At 36.0% G+C, this 25,118-nt stretch overlaps 1 protein-coding gene across 3 annotated transcripts in view; it reads left to right on the top strand.

Moving 5' to 3' along the window:
• The window catches only part of ANO3 (anoctamin 3), a 420,829-nt gene that overhangs the window by 374,222 nt on the left and 21,489 nt on the right, over nucleotides 1-25,118 (top strand). For all 3 annotated transcript variants that reach the window (XM_060606231.3, XM_060606232.3, XM_060606233.3), the window contains 7 exons: nucleotides 1,325-1,407; nucleotides 1,832-1,972; nucleotides 2,476-2,640; nucleotides 14,701-14,737; nucleotides 17,868-17,979; nucleotides 18,732-18,789; nucleotides 24,225-24,322. In XM_060606231.3, coding sequence (XP_060462214.1) covers nucleotides 1,325-1,407; nucleotides 1,832-1,972; nucleotides 2,476-2,640; nucleotides 14,701-14,737; nucleotides 17,868-17,979; nucleotides 18,732-18,789; nucleotides 24,225-24,322 — 694 coding nt within the window. The remainder of the gene's footprint in view (nucleotides 1-1,324; nucleotides 1,408-1,831; nucleotides 1,973-2,475; nucleotides 2,641-14,700; nucleotides 14,738-17,867; nucleotides 17,980-18,731; nucleotides 18,790-24,224; nucleotides 24,323-25,118) is intronic.

Raw genomic sequence — 25,118 nt, 5'->3', positions numbered from 1 at the left:
CCCCACATTGGGCTCTGCGTTGACAGAGCGGAGCCTGCTTGAGATTCTCTCTCTCCCTCTCTCTCTGCCCCTCTCCCCACCTCATGCCTTCACTCTCTCTTTCTTTCAAAATAAATAAACTTTAAAAAAAAGAAAGTGACAAAATTAAATCATATGTGAGAAAGTGAGATATAAGATAATGTGATTATGAACATTGTATTTTCTAACCAATATTAGGGCTGATTTCTAATTATAAAGAAAAAGACAACAAAACCTCAGAATCATCTTCCCCTGGCATTCTTTTGCGAAGAAGACAAGAGGCTGTATTCACAGATAGGAAAGAAGTCCTCACTCCTTTGCTCTATCAACTGCTTGTGGTGGTGGTGGTGGTGGTCTTTTCCCAAAAGCACATGTTTCTATGTTTTTGCTATAATTCTTCCTTCATTATAACTCTTACTACAATGTAAGTTAACTTTCTTTAGATGACTGTCTCACTCTACCAGATAAGAAGATCCCTGAGGTTAGAGTTCCTTGCCCCAAATGAGAGAACAGCAAATGGATGGATGGATGGATGGATGGTTAGATGGACGAATGGTACCATGGCTTTTAAAAATGCATGTATGAGGTCTTAATGATGTCCACAAAGTCTTGAATGCTTGCTGTAAGATGAAGACCACTTACCAGAAAAAAAAAAAAAATCAATCTTTCGCTTGTTTACACAGAATATTCACATTATGGTTCAGGCATTTCTTTGCTTTTTCCATGGAGGCCCTTGTAGTCCATGCTGAGTTCACCTAGAAAATGCATCCAAGTGTTTTCTCTGGTTTTTTTCTTTTCTTCTCCTTCCACCATGATAACCTTGTGCTTTTCCTCTCTCTTTCCCAACTCATCCCTCTCTGGGTTCTGGAGGAGTAGCATCTAGTCTTTATTGTCATTCCTGGCTGGAGAAGCCGTTCTCTAGGTCTTTTAGATGATTTTGAATAAATGTATACAAGTCAAAAGGGACAATATATATTTAGCTCACTAATATTGACATCTCTTGTAGCATCACTTTGATAGCTCATACTAGCAAAGGTCTATGCTTATAATCCATTGAAAAAAATTACTTTGTAGGAGTTTATGCTGACAGTAATGTACAGAGACATGGAGGAAAGGGTGAGGGAAAAATAAAAGTCCATTTATAAAAATACAATACAAAGTTAATTTGTTTTAATAATTTAACAATGCAGTGGAAATGCATTAATCCAAAAAAGAAAAGCAATGATGAAAGAATGTGATGTGGTTGGGTAAAGGGTAAATAATTAATAATAATAATAATAATAATAATAATTAATATTATCTATAGCCACAGTCTTCTTGGAATTTTGGAAAAGGAGAAGAAGTACACTGACCTATACTTGGGACCTTATTGAATGGGAAGAAGAGGAGGTAAGATGTTATGAAACCAGGAGATAGAGAAACTGGGATAACACATGATGCACAAAATTATTCACTGTCCTTAACATCCAAGCTGGAAGCAATTAAACACCATTAGATTTTCCCTTGGTGTTTTTTACTAACAACATTTCTTATTTCAGGAAGAGAAGAGAGCTCATTGATGGAGTTATGTAATTTTTTTTAAAGCACTTCCATGATATTTCCTAAAATGACATTACTGAAAAATTGTGCTAATTAATATATGTGTTAGGGATTATCTGGAAAATAATTGGCATTTTATTTTTTTTTAAGTTGCTTCTTTTCCAAGACTTGCTATAAAAGTAGGCCAAAATCCAGGAATTTTGTATCAACCACTGGATGATTTTTTTTTTAATTTCTAACTTTGATATGTAGGTAACTTTAGTCTCTCTTCCAGGAAACACTTCGTCCCCAGTTTGAAGCCAAGTATTATAAGATGGAGAGAGTGAATCCCATTAGTGGGAAACCTGAGCCACATCAGCCTTCCTCAGACAAAGTCACTCGTCTTCTTGTTTCTATCTCAGGAATATTCTTCATGGTAAAGTATAACCATCAGTATCAGAATGTTGTTAGATTCCATGTTTAGAAGGAAGTTCTAAGATACCAACTTATTTTGCAACCCTCAGAGCGCAAGAAACCATATCCATCTCAATACCTTGGTACTACATACTATTAAACAAAATTAAAATCATGGCAAGTCATGAATTATTGCAAAGACAATTTGGGAATATCTTTAAATAAAACACTCTTTCAGAGAAACAAAAATCATCTAAGATAAAATGGATATTTTTTGTGTTTCCCTGAAATTTATTAAGACTAAGCATTCCACTTGAAAGTGGAAATTTGAGCAACTTAAATCTTACAATATGTATTTTGACTCTAATGTAACTCAATCCCTTAAAAGAAAAAAAAATGATGTATTCTTTCTTGGAAAAGGCAACTCCTTTAGCTCTGTGGGGGCAGTATATTAATCTATGGTATTGCTTTTGGTTTGTGAATTATGCAAAATATGGATGTCTCCTCTGGTCTCCCATATTGTAGATTTCTTTGGTGATCACTGCAGTGTTTGCTGTTGTCGTGTATCGCCTGGTTGTCATGGAACAGTTTGCATCATTCAAGTGGAATTTCATCAAACAACACTGGCAATTTGCAACATCAGCTGCTGCTGTCTGTATCAATTTTGTAATCATTATGGCACTGAATCTTGTAAGTGTTTACAGTTTTCGATAGGCGAAAAGGCATGGGTAGGGGAGAAGTCTGTTTCCTTCATGCTTGGATTATATTTCCAGGAATCCAAAATGAGACCAGCAATGCAACTCAGTTTAGCAGAAACAAAATTCATCTATTTGGTGTGGATAATGGATTTTTTTTAATTAAAATAAATAATGGTTGTATTGTCATCCTTTCCTTTGAGTTTATAGTCTTGATTCGTGAAAACTTCCATTCTAGCGTGTCTAGTGTGGACTAGAAAAGGTGCTATGCTCTTTTCATTCAAATAAGGGATTTTTTGGGTTCAAAAACCATTCCAAAAAACTGAACCTCAGTGGAGAATTTGTTACAAAGATATAGAAAAATCTATTCGAAATAGAAAGCTTGTTATCTCCAAGGCTTAATGTGATATAGAAAATAGCTACTCTATTTCTTTCCTGGGTCTAAGCATTTTTCTCCTTCCTTTCTTCCTTCCTTCCTCCCTTCCTCCCTTCCTTCCTTCCTTCCTTCCTCCCTCCCCTCCTTCCTTCTTTCCTTCCTCCATCTTTCTTTCCTTCCCTCTTTCCTTCCTTCCTAATTTCCGTCCTTCCTTTCTTCTATCTACCCATCCTTTTTCTTTCTCTTTTCCTCTTCCTTCCTTTCTTCCTTCTTTCTTTCTTTCTTTTGTTCTTTCTTTCTTTCTTTCTTTCTTCCTTTTTCAGTTCTTCTGTTTGCATGTCTACCCTCTTTTATCAAGAAATGTCTGCCTTTACTTAACCATGACCTATCTTTCTCTCATAGCCGCCAGGGATGCTGTGGTATTGCGATGATTTTATCTTCTTTGGCTCTAACTACATGACCATGTTGGTCAGGTTTCCATAGTCCGTTTAACTGAAATTATCTACTATTTCAATGTACTAATTTCTCAGAGACAGCATCTGATTGGTTCAACATCATGTCCACTGATTGACTTGTGACCTATATGGATGAGAGGACATTATTATGCCTAGGTCCACATTTTCAGCAAGGACTATGGGTGGGGTCCTATTTTCTCTGAAGACAGGAGGCACTGTTTAGCACACTTAGGATAATCTCTGTCCTTTAATTATTCCAACAATGACACAAGACCAGTATTCTCTCCATTATGTAAATAAGGAAACGGATTTGGAGAGTTTAAATAACTTGTCCTAGATCATACATATACTAAGTGTTAATGCTGATATATTTACATCATGAGATAATTTTTGTAGATATATGAGCAATATACAAATAACGATGTTGATATTAGGTACAGGTAATGTGCATTTGGTTCCAAATATAGATTGACACAGATGTTTTGCATGTTTAGACTGGGGAGGGCTAGGTCCATTTAAAATAATCAGGAAAGATTTTCAAAGAAAAGTGAAAAGTGATTGTGATAAGTAAGTTTTAATGCAAGGATGATAGTTAATATTTCCTACTGGGATCAGCTTTCTTCAGATTAATTTTTTCTGGTAGAAGGAAAATACTGTTTGCAGTCTCTCCAAATAAACCACATAATATATTTAATTTATGTCCTTGGCTCATACATTAAAGTAAATAATAAACACTGAAAAAAATATAATACGAAGATGGGGAGGCATGGATGGTAATGTATGTAAGGTACTATAGGTTGCACACTGCACAAGTCACTACATTGAAGGAGGAGCCATTCATGGCATAGATGTAGGTTTTTATATTTATGATTATACTCTTCTGGTAGACAGTGAAAGATCTTGGTTCTAACAAAATCAATTTGTTATGACAATTTTACAGTAAACAAAGATTATTTGGATTGGCTTCATTATGTGAGGAAAAGGAGGCTAAATAAATGATGTGTTTATTTATAGGGAACACAAGCAACCAACCAGTCTGGTCTTAAATTGACTTTGTTTTTTATTTTTAGTAGGTTAGTTGACATAAAAATGATTGTCCAGAGTCCTGCTATCTAGGATGACCTTACAGGCAAGTAGGGACATGGAAAACACTGAAGAATGAATGTTATCATAGTCAAAGCACAGAGGGCTTTGAGTAAAATGGGAAAGAAACCACACACTGCCCCTTAAATTGGTGGGGTTGTGATGGTGTATCAGAAGACTCCATGCAAAGAGGACAGGGTACTTATTCTGATGAGCCAAGAAAGAGCAGAAAGTGGATTGTCATTTGGGGAAATTCAACCCACAAATGTACAGAACCACAGAAGTGCATATTCTTTGTTCTAAGGGAATGGTAAGGGGTGTCTATAAAACATAAATTTATTGGAGAATGAAGAAAGAGAAATTAGAAAAGTAGATCAGTGCCTAGCTGTGGAGATCTGGAATAGCATGTAAATAATTTGGACATCATCTTTTTTTTCTTTTTTCTTCTTGTGAGCAGTGGGGAGCCACTGGGTATTTGATAGGTGAATAACCACTAATTAGTGTACCTAATAAGATACACTTACAGATACGAAAGACATTAAAATATTAGAATATTGTATTATGTAATCACTATGCTGATTAATTTTAGAATTCTCAGGAAAAATGTCAGGTTCTCTGGAAAAAAAAACTGTGTTCAAAACTCCTAAAAGTAAAAGTAGATATCCTGAGTGCATTATCAAACATGGAAAAAATTGGAAAAATAATGATTACACAAAAGTAATGCTATGTCATCTAAAACACTGTATTAATAAGATGTTCTTTTGAATTTTAAGTAAAAAGATGATAATTTCCTGTTGTATAAATTAATCCCAAATTTAGACAAAGATGTAATGATTGATGAACAAACATAAACCTGATTTTAAAAATATATCTGGCAAAGATAGTATCGAAAATCAAACTAATGAGCAATTACAGCTACACAGATAAAAATCCCAAGTATACATAAAAATGTTATCAGGAGTTATCTCTGAAAAGTACTGGTGATTATTTTCTTTACATATTATCTAATGGTAAACATAGTTTGCATTTTCACGTTTTTTTACAATAAGCTTATTTTCCATTTAAAACTAGTAAAAGATAAATATTTGATATTAATTTCTGATATTTTAAAGAAATCATAAATGATGGCAGGCCAAGATTTATGTAGAAGGATAGGTTTTTATTGTATTATTTAGAGTAGTAAATATTGGCAACAGACCCCTTAAATGAGCAAAAATAAGAGAATATTAATTCAAGTTCTATATAATGGAACATAATATAACCAAGTAAAATGCTATTTTAATATTATTTAAGGACATGACATGCAGATACATACAAAGCATCTACAACTGCACTTGATTTCCATTAGAACATACCTGCATTTTTAAACTATAAAGGAATAACAATAAAATGTTGACACTGTAAGGAATGGCAATAAAATGTGGTTATCTCTCAATAGTGGGATAATAATTTGATTTAGTGTAACCTTTTTGGTTCTTTCAAATATTTATATGTAGATTTTTACTTATAATCAGAAAAAAAGAATCTTTACTTTTAAAACATTCTAGCATGACCTAAAATTTGGAACAAATTAGAAATGGAATGCACTTTATTTTTACTCTATATATGAGTCATCCATAAAACCACACCCACCCAGGTAGCAAACTTGGGTCACTTTTTAAATTTTGTCTTTCACTGCATAGAGAGAAGGTTTATCAGTGGCTGAGCCGCATGCCAGCACATGTGCGTGAGCGCACGCGCGCACACACACACACACACACACACACACACTCTATTCCCTCTGTTCCCATGTGTGCCCCCTGCCCTTCCCCTGCCCTCTGAATACTGCCCAGGCTCTCATCACTTTGTGGTGTCTCTCCTCAGTTTGGTGTCTGAATAAAAAGCAGTGGACACAGGACAGAAGCAAAGCAAAGATTTGCACTTGATCTTTGTGATCCTAGCCATGCCACAAACATCTCTGAGCATTCAAATGAGGGTGATAAAACTAACGCATAGGAGTATTGAAAGATTAAGTGAGATCTTCTAGTATGTGGATGGGTCTCAATAAATGTTAACCTTTTTCCTATTTGCTTCTCTTCAATATTTTAAAATTTTATTTCTGTTTATAAGTCTATATACACCCCATTGTCTTTATTGCAAAATACCAACATTTTCTTTAATTTTTCCCTTTCTTTTCATCTTTAAATGATAGAGTTTATTTATTAACCTTCAGTCCGATATAGGAATGCCAATAATCTTTTCTTTGTTCTTTTTAAGCTCTTCAAACCACATCTCATTTATTTATAATTTTTTCACTTTTTTTCTTTAAATATTACCTATTACTCATTCATAAATTTCTAAGTACTCAGAGTTGTCTGTAGAAAGGGAATCACTTCTAACATGTTGTATTATGTCTTTTGATCCAATGTACGTCTAAAATATAAGAAAATTTGAAATATTTAATTGGTTCATGCAAAAATCATACCACTGGGCTAATTTTCAGTAGTCTTACTTCTTTTTAATGAGTTTTTTCCTTTCTGAAGTCTATTATTTTTATCTTTTTTAGTTTTAAATTACAAAATACATTGTTGCTATATAATGTACTGACAGTATGAAAACATTAAAAATAATAAGAAAAGTTGCTATTTTTTACCCAAAATTCCACCATTGTCCCATCCAACCATAAACTCATTGTACCCATTGGAGGTCATCAATGTTAATGGTTTCATTTCTGTTTATTCCCCTCACCGTCAAGTGTTAGTGCCTTCAAAAGAGTACCCTGTGTTCCTGTGTTTGACAGTTTGTTCCAAAGACCTACTGGTCTTCAAAAATATCTTAAGTGAATTAATGAACTGGGCTAATATTTTTGAAGATGGAAATTATTACATAGACAAAGAAAATGAAGAAACCCAATGTGTATCATTAATTTATGCTTGGGAAGGCAAGCATGACACTTCTGGGAACAGAACCTCCAGGTCCAGGGTTCAATCCTTAATTTCCACCTATCTTTTCAGTTAAGCTGAAGAACTTGTCATGATCAGAACCTATAGTTGAATAAAATAGGACCCTTTACCTTCATACATTTTCCTTACAAAAGGATTCTATTTTCACCAAAAATTCAAGAAATTGAAATTTTGCTGCTGTTTCCCTTGGTGTACCAAACTCCAATTTTGTATTATTCCAGGTGCTGCTGAATGACCAATCCCTTAAGCTCTGACTCTGCCCCATTTCCAACCCCCAACCCCAGTTATCATCCCTTCCCTAGAATAACAATGAACCCACATACACACAGTCTTCTTTCTCATAAGCTTCAGATAAAATTTGTTCTCACTGAGTTTGTACATTTAATGAGGTTCAATATATTCTTTACTCCAAAGTACTGCATTTTACAGATAACAAAGGCCGAACTAGATGGAGTGAATCTCTAATTGTAGAAATAAGATCTCCGGAGGCCGATGAGGATAGCATTATTTTTGTCATAAAAACAATCTTTTGAGATTCTCAAAATCCCACTAGCTCTACTTAATTAATATAGGAGCCCATGTAACTACCTAGTGCTATAGCTCATCCGTTGTTCCTGAGAGAAGACAAAACTGACTTTCTTTTTTCAAATGTTTATTTCAAATGTTATTCAAATGTTGGGAATTTTGACATAAAGATTTAGAGATTGTTGGAGGTGAACTAAGCTGTAAAATTTCTCCTTTGCCCTTGCTGCTAACTTAGGAAAAGATTTTTTAAATGGATTTAGCATAAAGGAATTGAACTACAAAGCCAACTCAACAAATGTGAAAAGAATGTCCTATTCCTCTGATTTAATCAGTATAAAACCATAATGCCCTTCTGAATTTAAGTATTCCCCCCCTACTCAAGATGTTAAGGCACTTCACATTATTTAACAACCCATCTAATTTACCTGAACCCACAGGGTCTTAATCAAATAAACATAAATTAAAACCATTAATCTTAAAATGTCAACACTTTAAAAAAATAACACCACCAAAAAGAATGACCTAGAATACCAAACACTACCATCTGTTATTTTTGGACAAACACTAAATATGCAGCACATAAAAATGTGCTTTTTGTTTCTTAATAGCTAGACTGTGTGATCCTTGTGCTACCATAGCCTCCAAATGAGCATTTGGCGTCAGTCAAAATAGTCTACTAATCTCATAGGCTTTTCAGCTATAATACATGTGCATGAAAATATTAAATATAGGCATGGCAAAGCCGTTTCAATCAGTCTAACAATTTTTTAAATCAGAAACTTTTAATATTTAATGTACACAGCCAGAAATCTTAAGTCATTCATGCATTTGTTTTGTCTCTTTCATCGCGTCAATGACTGTTGTGACTTCTGCTTCTGTAACATCTCTCTTACCAATTCCCTACTCACCATTCTCACTTCTACTTCCTTAGTTCAGCTACTTGTAATTTCTAGCTTGGACCATTGCAGTAGCCTTCTCACTGGTTAGTCTTCCTGTCTTTGTTTTTCAACTCTTTTCATCTCCCTTGCCCACTGCTCTTAGAAGGATCTTTCTAAATTGCAGATTTGGTCATTTTATTTTGTACTTGAAACTGCTTAACAGGTTTCCATTGCCTCTAGTGTAAATTCTAAATGTATTAGCAAGGCATGGAAGACTTGATTATTTAAAGTCAGTTTTCCTTTCTCTTCTTGTCTAAAGTTGGGCCTCACTCCCTCCCTTTCAAACCACTCTTCTCGCTCCCTGGCATTTTACTTTTTCACAACCATATCTCTTGGTTCAGCCTATAAAACCACTCCAGCCTACAAAACCATTTCTGCTTGCTCCCTGGCATTTTACTTTTTCACAACCCTATCTCTTGGTCCACAGTGCTTCCTCTATTTACCTTTTTAATTTCTTTTATCTCCTTGGAAGCTATTTCTTTATCTATGAAAATTCCAGTAAAGGATCATTTCCTTCCATAAAGCTTTTTCTCAATCCGAAATGTAGAATCAAATAATCTCTTCTTTGTGTTTATTTTTCTCACAAGGTGCTTGGACGTGCCTATTCTCCCTCCTTATCAGACTCCCTTGATAGAATTAAACAATGCCTCCTGTAAATGCTCTCCTGTTACAGTGCTTGGAGCATGACTTTTCTCCACTATCAGGGTGTAAGCTCCTTAAGAGCGGGCCTCCTCACTTTTCTATCTCCAGGTCTTTGGCCTATGTCAAAAAGATATTTATAATATATTCTTCAAATAAATTTTAAATACCCTGTTCTCTAAATTTTCCAGCATCTTGAATATTATTCACATTGCAGAAATCTTAGCATCTTGGATAATTGCTCAAAGTTATTTTTGTTATTGGAATTATATTTTCAATGTCTTTCAAGTTTTCAGCACTCATTAGTTTCATTCAAGCTAATAATTAAAAAGAATATACATCCTCTAAGGTTTCAAAACAAATGGATCATAGCATCCCTAAGTAAATATTCCATTTGGGATAAAAATATGGGTGAAAATAATTAAAATTTGATCACAAGTCCATTCTACAGATCATGAAAGTACTGAAGAATGTTTCCTGTTCTTACTAAGCTTCAAATCACCTGGAACACTTGAAAAACTAGAGATTTCTGAGTCCCATTTAGAATCTCCTGTGTAGAGCTAGGAAATCTGTATATAAAACAAAATATTCAAAAATATTCTCTAAGTGAGTCTGATCCAGCCAGTCTCTAAAATGCCATTAGGAAATCACCAATTTAAAGGATCTGAGGTAATTTTGATACATAGCCAAGATCAGAAACTACATTTTCAAAACTAAATCGCAAATAATTTAACAATGATTAAAACCTCAACATATTATTTTAACATCTCTTTACCAGGTATACACCTAAAAATCCACAAAACCAGAATTTGAAACCAGGAGTTACTCTTCACTAATCCCATCCTTTTTGTCCTTTATGTTGCTGCCCTGAATACTATACTACTTAAAGGTACCATAAGTAGCAGGGTTACTATTATATCAGGTAATATTTCCAAGAAGATTTTAATGAAAATTAAAAATGTGCAGGGATACCTGTGTGTCTCAGTGGGTTGAGCATCCAACTCTTGATTTTGGCTCAGGTCAGGATCTCAGGGATGAGATAAGATAAGACAAGACAAGATAAGATAATTTTTGAAAAATAGAAATTAAAAAATGCTTAAATGTGCAAGTATTCCAAAATGTATATTCTTGTTGCCTGGCAATCAAATCTTAATTAAAGAATAGGTGACAGTAGCATGATAGCTGTCTGGTCTCATGATTAATGTGTAATTTTAAAGAGAAAATAGAAACATCACTGAAGAAATACTCTTGTAGTTTGAAATATCTGGGATTAAGCCAGTTAAACTATTTCAACATTGTCAACAAAAAAGTGAGCTTTTTTTGATATTCTTCTTTTCATTTTAAAATTTTTGTACCCTTTGTACACTATCACCAAAAAAAAAAAAAAAAAAAAAAAGATAATTCAAAATACATTTAACTAAAGTATTCCATGTTGATTCTGGACTCTTTCACATGAGAGATTTATTTCCATCTCTAGATTTGAGAACATCCATTCTTATGTTTCTCTCATGGGCCTAACCACTGAAGACCTCAAATGTACCTAACTTCTTTAACATTTGGTTACCAATTACAATGCAAATAGGTTATTGTGGAATAGGGTGGATCAAAGGATTGGACCACACCTCTTAATGTGGAAAAGAGGTAATGCCAAATGACTCATTTAATAAGAGGACCAGCTTTTAAAAAAAAAAAAAAAACATTAGTTTGTTCATGTCTATATCCATGGTTTCTAGAAATTCAGAAAGGTAGAATTGAATTCTACAGACCTTACCGTGGACTACCAGGCGCTGAAAAATGGTTTCCTTCTGAGACCTCTCTAACTCCTTTCTTACTACCTTGCTCCTTTACTGCCTCCCCTCCTGATCCTTCAACATCCTTGCCCTTTAACACACCAAATGTGTCCAATCTCAGGGCGCTCCCACTTCCTATTTCTGCTCACTTCCAAGGTAGTGAGCTCAGATCTCTTCTTGGCTCCCTCCCTCACTTCACATATGAGCTCTATGCTCAATTGTTGCCTTCTCAGAGATGTTTTCCTGACCACACTATAAAATAATACTATTTAATACACTATATAATACACCATAAAATAATAAGGGTGCCCACCACCCTTCTCTATGTACACAGCCTCCTGTATTTTCCCTTTGGGTACTATTCTTTTCCTGACCAATTGCATATTTGTTTGTCATTTGTCTCTAACCACTGGTATGTAAGTTCCATGAAACTGGAGACTGAGTGTGTCTGTTTACTGTGTTCTTTTTTTTTTAATGTTTATTTTTGAAGGAGAGACAGAATGTGAGTGGGGGAGGGGCAGAGAGAGACTAGCCACAGAATCCACAGCAGGCTCCAGGCTCCAAGCTGTCAGCACAGAGCCTGATGTAAGGCTCAAACTCACACACCGTGAGATAATGACCTGAGCTAAAGTCAGATGCCCAACCGACTGAGCCACTCAGGCACCCCTGTTTACTGTGTTCTTAAACACTATCTGGCCCATTAGAAATTCCTCATAATTAATATAACATAATTTAACATAATTAACATAATTAATATATATGACCAAGAGAGTTTCAGCTTACTGAATGCACTAGAGAGTGATGGCTAGAAGTATAGGTTCTCCAGGGCCTCTGGGTGGATTAGTTAAACGCCCGACGTCTGGTTTTGGCTCAGGTCATGCTTGATCTCAGTCTGTGGGGCTCCATGCTTGACAGTACAGGGCCTGCTTGGGATTCTCTCTCTTGTGTTTCTGCCCCTCCCTCTCTCCCTCTCTCAAAATAAATAAATAAACTTTAAAAAAAGTACAGCTTCTCCGACAAGAGATCTATATATATAATGCACATATATAGTGTAGTGACCACAACAATTGTCCCTGAACTTCCCTATTCTCTCTTCCCCCAAATACATATCCATTCCCACCTTGCACGTGTGTGTGCACGTGCGTGCACACACACACACACACACACACACACACACAGCCCATGATTGCTTGCATACAGCATAGGGTTAGATATATCTAATTATGGTTTCTTCCTGCATTTTGTAGTTTTGGAGTTAACAAGTCAGTGTGCAGGAGTTGACTTTGTAGCTCATCATCATGGTGGTGCCAGTTAGCTACCATCTGGGCCTTCGATGATGCAGGTTCTCAAGTACCCCAGAAAGCTTTCCAAGACAATATTTCCAGGGGTGACACAGCATTTCTGTGATTTATAACATTCTTCCAAAGATTACTGTAATCCACTGGGGGCATCTCCTATGGATATTTCCATTGCAGGGAAACAGGTTCTGTGTGCCAGGTGTTAGGACAAAAATCAGAAATGGTTTCTGGGACAAGGCACAGGATAAATGGTACAAGAGAACCGTAATAGTAACTCCTGACTTGGCTATTAGTTTAGTAGTGTTACTTAGGCAAGGTACCTGACATTCTAAACATTGGTTTCCTGTTCTGTAAAATGGGGATAATTATACCTATTTGATAAAATTGTTGTAAGGATCACATTAAATAATATTATATCTGAAGCACTGCTTGGCACCAGCCAAATACTCTAAATGGCAGTTATTTAAGTACAATTTTCTTTCACTCTCTATGAGGGCACTGAATTTAGTGCTAGAAGCACAGTACTGTGGAAGTACTATTTGTTGATTTGTAAGTCTATCCTGTCACACTGCTTTGGAGTGTGGATTCTATAATCATCTTACTTGATAAATGGGCCTTGGAAAAGAACATGTGAAGACAATTTTGGTACTCATGAATTCAAGGTAATCTTGTTCTAAAATTTAAAAAAAAAATCACAGTTTGTGTATATAGCTAAAAATTAAAACAAAAACCACAACAAACTGCACAAGAGGTAGAATGAGACTGTTTATACTCAATATAATCTTTCTGGCTCAGGATAGCTCTTCAGAGGAAGAAGCATAATCAAGCAGATTATGAATAATCACAATAGTTTTAGTGAAAGAACTGTTAGGGAAAGTAAACAACTTTTAGAGTGTCCAGATACCTACCTATTAATTTGGCATGCCAACAGGTAGAGTTCCTGGAATTTATAATCTGAAGAATAATGTGTTGAATTATGGGGTTATGTAGTTATATTGACATGTACCCACATATACCCACAAGCACACACTACCTTTCTGCCTGTAGCGTATTTGTTTTCTGCAATATGTTTACTTGGAATTTTGGGAAATATGTTTCCTCTCCTTAAGTCTGTATGAGTGATGGACTGGGTAAGAGGAGAAGTGGGAGGGTGGCAGAAGGTGAAAACTGTTACCACAAAACTCAGTTGTGCTTGTAACTTACTTTTGGATTCCACAGATTTTACTTACCAGTCTTATTGTAACACCAAACCTGTTCTGTTCTTTAGGAATGCAAACTACCACACACTGTTTGTCTTAGCTTGAAAATTCTTTGTCAATAATAAAGAATCTAAATTTCCACTTAGAATTCCAGTATAGTTAAAATATATATAACTTGGTGATCAAATCCCAGATCAGCCATTGATTAGTTGAATGACTTTTGTTAAAAAAATATTTTTAGTTTTTTAAAGTCTCATTTCCTTGATTTATAAAATGGAAATAAAGATAGCTACCAGAAAAGACTTATTACTACAGAAACCAAGTGTGTCTGTATGTATATATACACATATTTATAACGTTTATATTACACATTATACGTCTTTAGTGTGTGTGTGTGTGTGTGTGTGTCTGTGTGTGTGTAAAGCACCACATAGTAAGTTTTAAAGCATGCTTCAGCTTAATTAAAAATGTAGGCACTTTGGGGCGCCTGGGTGGCTCAGTGGGTTGAACGTCCAACTTTGGCTCAGGTCAGGATCTCACAGTCCATGATTTGGAGTCCCGCATCTGGCTCTGTGCTGACAGCTCAGAGCCTGGAGCCTACTTTGGATTCTGTGCCTCCCTCTCTCTTTCTGCCCCTCCCCTGCTTGTACTCTGTCTCTCTTGCTCTCAAAAATAAATAAACATAAAAATTTTTTTAGAAATGCAGCCACTTTGTAGACTGGACTTTAGATCTTTCCTTGAGTAGTGTAAATATCAGCCTCTTCTAGAAGAAAAGAAATAACATTCACTATTTGTTTTCTTTTATTACAGGCTTACGAAAAAATTGCTTACCTTCTCACCAACTTAGGTAAGTCCTTTGTTTTTACCTCGTTCCCTAGTTAAAGAGTAACATATGGACATATCAGTCTGTAGTTGCTTTATGTATTTTAGCATTTTTTAATGTTTATTTATTTTGAGAGAGAGAGAGTGTGAGAGCACGTGCAAGCTGGGGAGGGGCAGAGAGAGAAGGAGAGAGAAAATCCTAAGCAGACTCCGGGCTGTCAGAGCAGAGCCCAGTGTGGGGCTGGATCCCACCAACCGTGAGATCATGACCTGAGCTGAAATCAAGAGCCCGATGCTCAACCAACTAAGCCACCCAGGCACCCCTATTTTAGTATTTTAATATCAACTTCAGTTTTATAAATTGTCAATCAAAATGAAAGACATGCATGGAAGGTTGGAGCATTCTGTATAACTACAGAGAGGCAGTTTATGTAGTTAGCACACCTAGTTCTCCCTACATGGAAGTGCTTTTTCCCTACCTTAGCAGGTCTTTGGGCTTTCCCCCAAATATTTGTTTTTACCAAAATGTTGTACTATATGTACACAAATTAAAAGGCAAAATAGTATTAAGAAATTTATAAGTAAAACCAGTACTCTGCCACATTACCCATTCTGATTTTCCACTTTCCTGAGAGACTACTTTTTAATAATGTTAGTAATTTCTTTTGTTATTTCCTATCCTATTTCTAAAAAATGTCTCTGACATTCTTAGATTTTTCAGCTTTGGGAAGCTATTGCCTTTCTATTCCAAATGACAAGAACTTAGATCTTAACATTATCTGCAGTGTTCTCTCCTCGCACACTTTCCTTCTGTCACATGTTATACACACATAATTTCGCCTCCTTCCAAAGCAGTTATAGTCAACAGATTTGGACTTTTGTAAAAATTTTTTTAATGTTTGTTTATTTGTGAGAGAGAGAGAGACAGACAGACAGACAGAGTGTGACCAGGGGAGGGACAGAGACAGAGGGAGACACAGAATCCGAAGCAGGCTCCAGGCTCTGAGCTGTCAGTGCAGAGCCCTACCTGGGGCTCGAACCCGCGAACCATGAGATCATGACCTGAGCCAAAGTCAGATGCTCAACCGGTCAACTGACTGAGCTGCCCAGGCACCCCTCAACGAATTTCAACTTTAACTCAAATTAACAGTGTTTACATCATTGTTTTCTATATAACTGTTTTTATATATAAAGTATGGGGTGTACTATGATTGTTTCCTTTCTTATACAACCTTTATACTTTCATGATGCTAATAATAGCCCTTTTTCCTTGATTTTCTACATAGTTTCCTTAATTTATCCCAAACTTTCTGCCTCAACTCTGAATGGTCTCTAAACACATTCAAAAACATCAAGTACTCTACTCATTTTCTCTTCTTCTTAGAGTTACCCTCCCTGAACCCAGTGTTACTCCAGTCTCGAGGGCCTACCCTTGACAGCTCAGAGCCTGAAGCCTATTTCAGATTCTGTGTCTCCCTCACTCTCTGCCCCTCCTCTGCTTGTGGTCTCTCTCTCTCTCTCTCAAAAATAAACAAACATTACAAAAATTTAAAAATTAAGCCAACTGATGAAAAGAGTGTCAGTTTTGTCAGACAGAAGTCAATTCAAGAACAAGAGCACACATATGAAGAAAATAATAAGAATAAAGTCACCATGTTAATATTAGGCAAACCAAAATTTAATATCTGTTTGAGTGAGAAAGAGAGATACTTCATACTGATGAACAGTCTACCAGGTCAGTACAATAGTCATGATTTGTCTATATCTTTTTATAAGGCTCCAAAATGTAGAAAGCAAAACATGATAGAAATTCCCCCCAAAATTGATGAAACCATACTCAAAATATAAGCCAGGACACAAAGCATTTGAATTTCATAACTAACAAGCTTCTCTTAAAATATATATAAATGGGATGCTCAACAAAAAATATACATGTTCTTTTCAAACACTTGATAACATAGACAAAATATATCCAAATAATTTGAAGGCAAGTGAAACTGCAGCTTTTTTGACCCAAAGCAGAAATCACACAGGAACGTTTGTGGATCATGACGCAACAAAATTAGAAGTGGAGAACCAAAAACAAACTACACAATGGGGATTTTTTTAAAAATCCATATTCTCATCTCTAAATAAGTCTTATGCTAAATTTGCAAACTGTTTGGAATGCAGCAGCGGTGAAAACACAACCAACCAAAACTTTGAAGCAACACAGGCTCTCCAGACTGCTGTCACTATGGCCCACCAACCAGTCAGCCTGGGGACCGCCCCACAGACCCCTGTCACTTCTGGCACATGCTCTCGTTGGACTTGGACTCCCGCCAGACCAGTTCCCCTGTTCTGTGTCTGGATCATGCATACGTCGGGGCTCATCTTTTCCTGAGATCAGATCCCATCTATTTTCTATCCTTCTTGAATTCTTTAATTGTATGAAAATGCATATTAGCTGTGCATACAGCTCTTCTAGCCTTATTTGGATACTGGGTAGGAGTAGAGGCTACAATACACACTGCCACCTTTATCCCATCTCTCTCATTATTTTTGTTTTGTTAAGAGTCATAGAAACATAGGACATAAGAATGGACAATGTTCTTGAAATCATCTTGCCTAATTCCTTGTTTCATAAACATTAAAATTGGTTGCAAAAAAGATGTAAAGAGATCCACTTGAGATCCCCAGAAAATTAGGTGTAAAGTTGAGATAGGAGCTCAGCTCTTATGACTGAGGTAGCCCTCTTTCCTTTTACCATTCCACTTCTGTCTGTGCAAAATATCCATTCTTTAAAGAACTCTGTGGATAATTTAGGTCCTTATTCTAGCATAGCCAGTTTGGGTGAAGGACTGATGCAATGTATATGGTTACTTCTAAATGACAATAGCAGAGAGAATCCTGAAAATCTTTATATATGAATAGCAGGCATTGTATTTTTGTAGCTCTGGAAAAAGTCTAAAGATTGTATCATTGGATCCCTTTATCAACCCTGTACAGCAGATATCATCATTCACATTTTGCAGATGCTGACCTACAACTCAGTGATGCTGAATGTCTTGTAGAACTAGTAAATGTTCAGAACATGAACCTGGGGTTTCTGAGTCTGTATCCATATTTCATGTTTTTCACCTCATCTATGTAAACATATCCTGTTTTCCTTTTAGAATATCCTCGAACAGAATCTGAGTGGGAAAACAGCTTTGCTTTGAAGATGTTCCTTTTCCAGTTTGTTAATTTAAATAGTTCTATCTTCTATATTGCTTTCTTTTTGGGGAGGTAAGTCAACTTTATGCATGTTGTCTTTGCAGAGTGAAAAAGATTGCCAACCGTTCCATTGCCAGTTTGTTAACAAGGGTGACAAATTCTTGTCCCCTGCCTTAGAAAACTACTAGTCAGTCTTCACATATGTTTCAATCAAAAGACTTCATTCAAAGTACAGGACAGGTGCCACTACCAATTAAAGTTGGCATAAAAAATAAAACCTGTGTGCCATGCTTGGGTTGAATGATGATTGTCCAATCATCATTGATGGTTTTGTTAAATACGAAAATAATTTTTGTATAACCCTAGGTTATAGTTCCTTAGTGTGGAAACTTCTACCTATCACGATGACATCTTTTTCCCCTGTCTTTGCTGCACAATATGAAAAAGAAGCGTATTAAACTATGCTCAACACTCCAGCGGTACTGAAGCTAGAACCATTTTAAACTAAACAACTCAGCACATTACATTAATGTTCATTAGCTAGATGCACAGAACATTAAAGATCTACAGGTGAAAGTGGAAAATTTCCTTTGGCTGGTTTGTCTGTACTTTCTCACCCCACTGGCATGGCATTCACACACCACGTTTTTTTTCCTTTTTAAGTCAGGTACTTTGATGTGTAAGCATGGTCTAAGTCAGCAGTTCGGGGACAAGATGCCCCAGTGAACCTTGATGTCTACCTACACATGCACTTGTTGTGATGCATTAGATGTTCTTCAGTCAACCCCACATAAATGCTAATGAATTAAAATGCCTTTTTACAGATTTGTAGGCCACCCAGGAAATTACAATAAACTTTTTAACCGGTGGAGACTGGAGGAAGTAAGTAACCTTGTAAGGGTGGGTGTGGGCCTGGGAGTGGATATGGGTCAATGATCATAGAAGGGGAGTGGGTGGGAAGAGAGACACAGAGAAGTTGGGTACACGGAATTTCAGACATGCTGAAGATGCTTTACTGGTAGAGAGTTCTTAAGGGTTCAGAAATGAAGGAACTACATCTTCCCAAAAAAAGGGTGTGAACTTAAAGGTTAAGCCCTAAAATCCTGACCTCAGCTCTTTAATTTTCTGTCAAATCCATTTCTTCATTCACAAAGCCCAGAAATTTAGCTCCAGGGATTTTTGACTTTGGGGGAATTATTATAATCTATTCCATGGGTTTTTGAACTTTTAAATATGTTAGGTTTCCTTTCAAGCAGGGAAACTTCATCCGAAAGAAATCTTACTTGAAACACCAATCTATAATTATATAGATGTGTCTTCTAAGTCTCATAGTTTTGTATTGATTTATAATATGGATGTTATAGAAACAAAAGGTCTAGTATTGCTAGATCACAGGGTTAAACACTCTATATATTGTCACTGAGACTGACAAATTGTCTTCCAAAATGCCAGTCCCTATAGCGTATGAGCCTGCTTCCTCAGACTTTTGCCAACAGAAACATTTTAATTTTTACCAATATAACATCTAAAAGATATCTCCTTTTGATTTCAGCTCCTTTAATTGCGAGTAAAGTGGAGAATATTTTTCATACGTTTGTTGGATAGTTTATATTTCTGTGTGTATGCGCTATTCTTGCTCATTTCCATTAGACTATTTTTCTCTGTCCTAATAATTTATAGACTAATAGGCTCTCATCTTTCAAATTTGCTGAAGATATGTTTCTCATTTTCTTGTATATCTTAATTTTGTTTTGATGCATTTTTTTAAAAACTGTAGAACATTTTTCAACTAAAATATCATTGCTGTTAATGACTTTGGGCATTTATATCATGCCAAATAATGTGTTTTTCATTCTGGAAATTAAAAAAGAAAAAGCCTCACACTTGTACTTTTCACTAATGTTGTTTTTTAAAATATTAACATCTTTGTTGCATTGGAAGTTTGTTTCTGTGTAAAGAATAATCAAGATTTCCCCCCACCCCAGTTAGCAGTCACATTTTTAAGTAATAATACATTTTTTCATCACTCAGCAAAATAAGATTTCAGGACTTATTATATTCTCCATCTTGAAATCATGACTATTTCTGAGCTCTGTTCTGTCTCATTGGTCATATGGTTTATTGCTTCTCTAGTTCAAAATTGTTTTAATTATTCTAATATAAAATCCAATTTAATATATGGTAGTATTAGTAGGAAGTCATAATTTACAGAGAGGCTAACAAAGGATTCCCCGAGAAAACAGATACTTCCAGTCTCTATATAAAAATTTCTCCAAAACTCAGGGGAGTCGTCATTGATATTGTCTCCCTAGAGCCTTCTAGTTGATTGGAATATATGGAGAAAACCTAAAAGTTCCTGAGAACAACATGCTTTACATCATAGAAAACTGGTTCAAATGCTAACCTTGCTGCTTATTAATTCTTTGCCCTTAATTTAATCCCTCTGAATATCTGTCTCCTCATCTGTAAAGTGGCAGTAGTAATACTTAGGTTGCAAAGTTGTTTATAGATAAGAGGCAATTTGCATAACACACTTAGCACAAGCCCTGGTCTTTGGAAGGCACTCTGATTGTAGCTGATAGTTATCAATGCTCTGTCTCCACAGCCACCTGGGTATTTTCCTCTCAGGCAAAGACAGATGAAGGCTTTCCATAACTCCAGGCCTCCAGGAAGTCCCCAAATCAAACTTGCAGTTTTCACTCATAGCCCAGATTATCCTATATCTGCTAAGAGGCTTTCATCTACCCAGTTTGGGACCCAAGGCTTACTTTTTACCAGGAGTGATCAACTGGATTTAGCAAAGGGCAGTGTGGGGAACCGAGTGGTACAGGCAGGTAGATCTGCATATTGATGCCATTTTAGGAACTGCTGTCACCAATAATTTTGTTCAGTTGGATACTTTTACTCTTAAATGTAAAATTATTGGAAGTCATGGTTCTTCTTTGGGAATCCCAGAGAAACAATCCCAATACTGGTGTCAAGAAAAATGTTTCATAACCATTGTAGACATTTTCCACAATATATATGGATGGCCGTATTTTCCAACAAATTATTATTTATTTTGAAAAAAATCAGTGAAATGAGAAATGTGAATTTGTAATAGACCCTAGAAATTCTAGAACTGTACACATAAATCTACTTAATGGAAGATAAAAATTGACTCTCTGAATTCAATCATACCACAAGCATTTATTGACACATACTCTATTCCAGCACCCTACTGGGTAATATGGGGTATGCAAATGAAGACGTCCTTTTCCTTGCTTGATGATGTTAATAGTTTTGAAGAAAAGAATATAGCCGTGTTAGATAACAAGTATTTTGTCTTTGGAGTCTGACGATCCACATTCTAATTCAGTCCCACCCAAATGCATGATTTTAGTATCTCTAGGTCTCAGGTTTTTCTTTTGTAAATTGTGATAAGAATAACTATCTCAGTAGTATTGGTGATAGGAGGATAAAACTGGATCATGCATGTAAAATCCCTGGTACAAATAGTGGTAGCTTTTATAAACAAAGAAAAGTACCTCGGTTTTATTTAAAACATTTATGAATTGGCTATACTAACCTTTCTTCATACTGTGCTGTATAATATCTCACATAAACATGTTCTGTAAATCTGGGGCGCCTGGGTGGCTCAGTCGGTTAAGCCGCCGACTTCGGCTCAGGTCATGATCTCGCACTCCGTGAGTTCGAGCCCCGCGTCGGGCTCTCTGCTGACAGTTCAGAGCCTGGAACCTGTTTCATATTCTGTGTCTCCCTCTCTCTCTGACCCTCCCCCGTTCATACTCTGTCTCTCCCTGTCTCAAAAATAAATAAACGTTAAAAGAAATTTAAATCATGTTATGTAAATCTATATAAAATGTTAATAATGGCTAATATTTAATGAGTGCTTGCTATATGCCAGCACATTCCAGCAATTGTCCCTAACTGTTCTAGATGTATTAATGCATAAATTCTATTATTATACTCATCTTACAGAAAAGGAAATAGAAATTGATACAAGTTCTATAATTTGCCTACAATTATAGAAACCTACTTGTAAATTGATGAAGTCATCAGTTGATTCAACCAACCTAGCATCAGAGTCTGCGCTTTGAACATTGTGCTTTCCAGCCACCATTGGGATAACACAGAGGCACAATCGAAAACATAAAGGCAATTGATTTGGATAAGAGATGGCTGAATGATTGCTGACTCACACATGTAAATTGGATTTAGAGTAAACATACTTCATGTAAAAGGAACACGGGTATCAGAATCTGATAGTCCTGTCTATCACCTAGCTTTATCATCTACAAAATGAAGATACCAACACCCATCTTATGAGGTTCTCAGGAGGAGCAAATGAGAAACATATGTTAAGGCCCCCAGCTCTGGGCTGTCCACAGTCATATGATTTTTTTTGGGGGGGGAGGTGCAAAGGGAATGAAAGCCTGGGTCTCCTGCATGCTCATTTATGCTCTGTTACTCATTCAAAGTATACGCTCTCTTACCAATTGAATTTTAGACTTGAAGGACTATATTTCTCCAGAGGGAACCATTATATGAGAGGGGCAGACCCACAAAAACTATTTCTGCCCTATAAACCACAAAGTCATAAAGGCTCAATTTTAACAAAATTAAAAATGGCCTGTCATCCAGGCCACTTTGGCCTATGACTGTGGAGAGTGAGCCAATCACATGGTTCTATAATGGTCTTTGTTTTCCCTTTCCACATAATAATATGCTCTGGTATTCAAGGCAACAAACACACTTGGTAAATAGAATTCATCTGTAATGTTATGTACAAGAGTAGAGGATGAGGGTGCAACAGACCAAGGCGTTCAGTTCCATTACCAACAGTCTACACTATATGACCTTGTACAAGTTAATTTACATCTTTGAGTCTATTAAAAAAAAAAAAAGTTTCCGCTTTCAACTGGGGTCTATGCCTGCCTCTGTAGCTTAGTAATTATTCTGTTTCAGACGTTGTACGGAACCCATTTATTATATATATGCAGGAGAACTAGGGGGTCCTAAATTAATCCTAGAAAGAAAGGGCAGGCTTACATGGGAGAATTGAGACTTCTCCACACAGTAAAAATTACCGCTGGCAAGCCCTCTCTCTGGCTCAGTTTAGGGAGTTTTAAATTACTGGGCTGGAACCAGAAAACCAGGCTCGTCGTGTCCTAATTATCTGTTCCCTTTGAAGTCCCACTGGTACCAATTTGATAGAAATAGAAACTGTGGATCAAAGCTATAGTGACTATTGTTCTTATGAGCAGGACAGGAACCCATTTCTAAAGAAACAGACCCACGCTTTCCTACCCAAGTGTCTTCTACAGTGCAAAGTTTTCAAGCAAAACACATTAGTTGCAATGTTCATTGCAATCACATTTTTGTTTGTGGGGGTTTCTAATGCTACCCTTTATTGCATATCTGAAAAAGCAGAGAGCCGCAGAGAAGGCAAAACTGGGTCATACTGACAAGCCATTCTGTGGCATGCTTTTATCACTAAAAAATACATTCGAGGTAGATATTCCCTCTTCAGGATATAGAGCAACTGCTACCTACCTTGAGAGTGGGCTAGACTGAATGACTCACTTCAGAAAAGAACAGGGAAAGGGCAAAATGAGTAACTTTACAGTAGGAATACCTGGCAAACACTGTAAAGAAATACCTGGCAAACACTGTTTGTACCTGGCAAACCAAGTGATGAAGATTAATGTCACTAGTGATGTCGTGTGGAGAGCATGTAGCTTCTGATGGAATGTGATGAAAATGGTACTTTATGTTTGTGATCTCCTTCCATCCTCAAAACACATAAGCCCAGGTTAAACACATGAAAACATCAGAGAATGTTGGTTTCTCAGCTTTGACAAATATACCCTGGTGATATATAAGGGGCAATGGAGGACTGAAGTGCATACGGGCATTCTCTGTACTATCTTTGCAAATTTTCTACATTTAAAATTATTATAAGACAGAAAGTTTATTCTAACTTACACGTTTTTCTATCTCCTGATTGTTAATAGATATATAGTATTCAGAGCAATCATTAAATAGGATCATGCCTAATACAGACCTTGGCAGATAGTAAGTGCTCATTAAAAGTTAGATTTCTTGTTATTGCTGTTACAACTTTAATCACTATTCTTCTCTAATTACTGAAAACATCCCTATCAGGTGCCTTATACATGTTCTGTCTTCCTTGTTTTTATTTTCTTTATGCACTGAGATAGTACTGCCTGGTTTTAGAATTTGCTGTACAGTTTGAGGGTGGGGATGTGTAACCAACTGAGAAGAGCAAAATCATAGTTGTTGTTCTGTTTCAGTGTCATCCCAGTGGCTGTTTGATAGACCTCTGCCTCCAGATGGGAGTGATCATGTTTTTGAAGCAAATATGGAACAACTTCATGGAACTAGGATACCCGTGAGCACTTTATTTTTTAAACTTGCCTTATTTAAACTTGCCTTACTGGGGCCGGGTAACCAGACAGATGAAGGTTCAGTTCCCCCCCTGCTGCTCACCAAATGTGTGACCATGTGTGAGTTAGTTAACTTTTCTGAGCCTCAGTTTTCACATCTCAAGAGGGTATCAATGGCTGTATGTGCCTTGAGAACACTGGTAAGGAGTAAAGGAAATAGTGCATGTCAAGTACCCAGTACTCTGTTCAACATATTAAGATGCTTTTTGCTATTTTTAAAGCACTATTGACAGTACAGGTTCTTAAGGATAAAAATAACTTTCTGGTTTCTTCTGGCTACCAAAAGACCAAGGCAGATGTTGTTTAACAAAGAGAACCTCTGTTCATGCTCCTCAATCAAGAAACAATAAAACAAAGATACAATTTTGGATAGGGAGGACTTGTACTCTTTATTACACCAAAAAAAAAGTCATTAGAATAGGATTGATTGTGAAAACAACTATATATATAAACAACTATATATATATATATATATATATATATATATATATATATATATAGTTTGTGAAATATATATATACATTGTGAAAACAACTATATATATATATACACATATATATACATATATATATACACATATATATATACATGTATATATATATATATATATATATAATATTCTGTTTTGTCTCTTTAGATAGGGTTTATCTGTAAAATGCTGACATGTTGAATGCCTACTTTTATATCATATAAAATAATATTACTCTTCCAAATACACTGGAATACAGTGTATGTAAAACA

This window comes from Panthera onca, chromosome D1, assembly GCF_046562875.1.
Source record: "Panthera onca isolate mPanOnc1 chromosome D1, mPanOnc1 haplotype 2, whole genome shotgun sequence".
Lineage (NCBI taxonomy): Eukaryota > Metazoa > Chordata > Mammalia > Carnivora > Felidae > Panthera > Panthera onca.
This window is presented reverse-complemented; position numbering and strand designations above follow the sequence as displayed.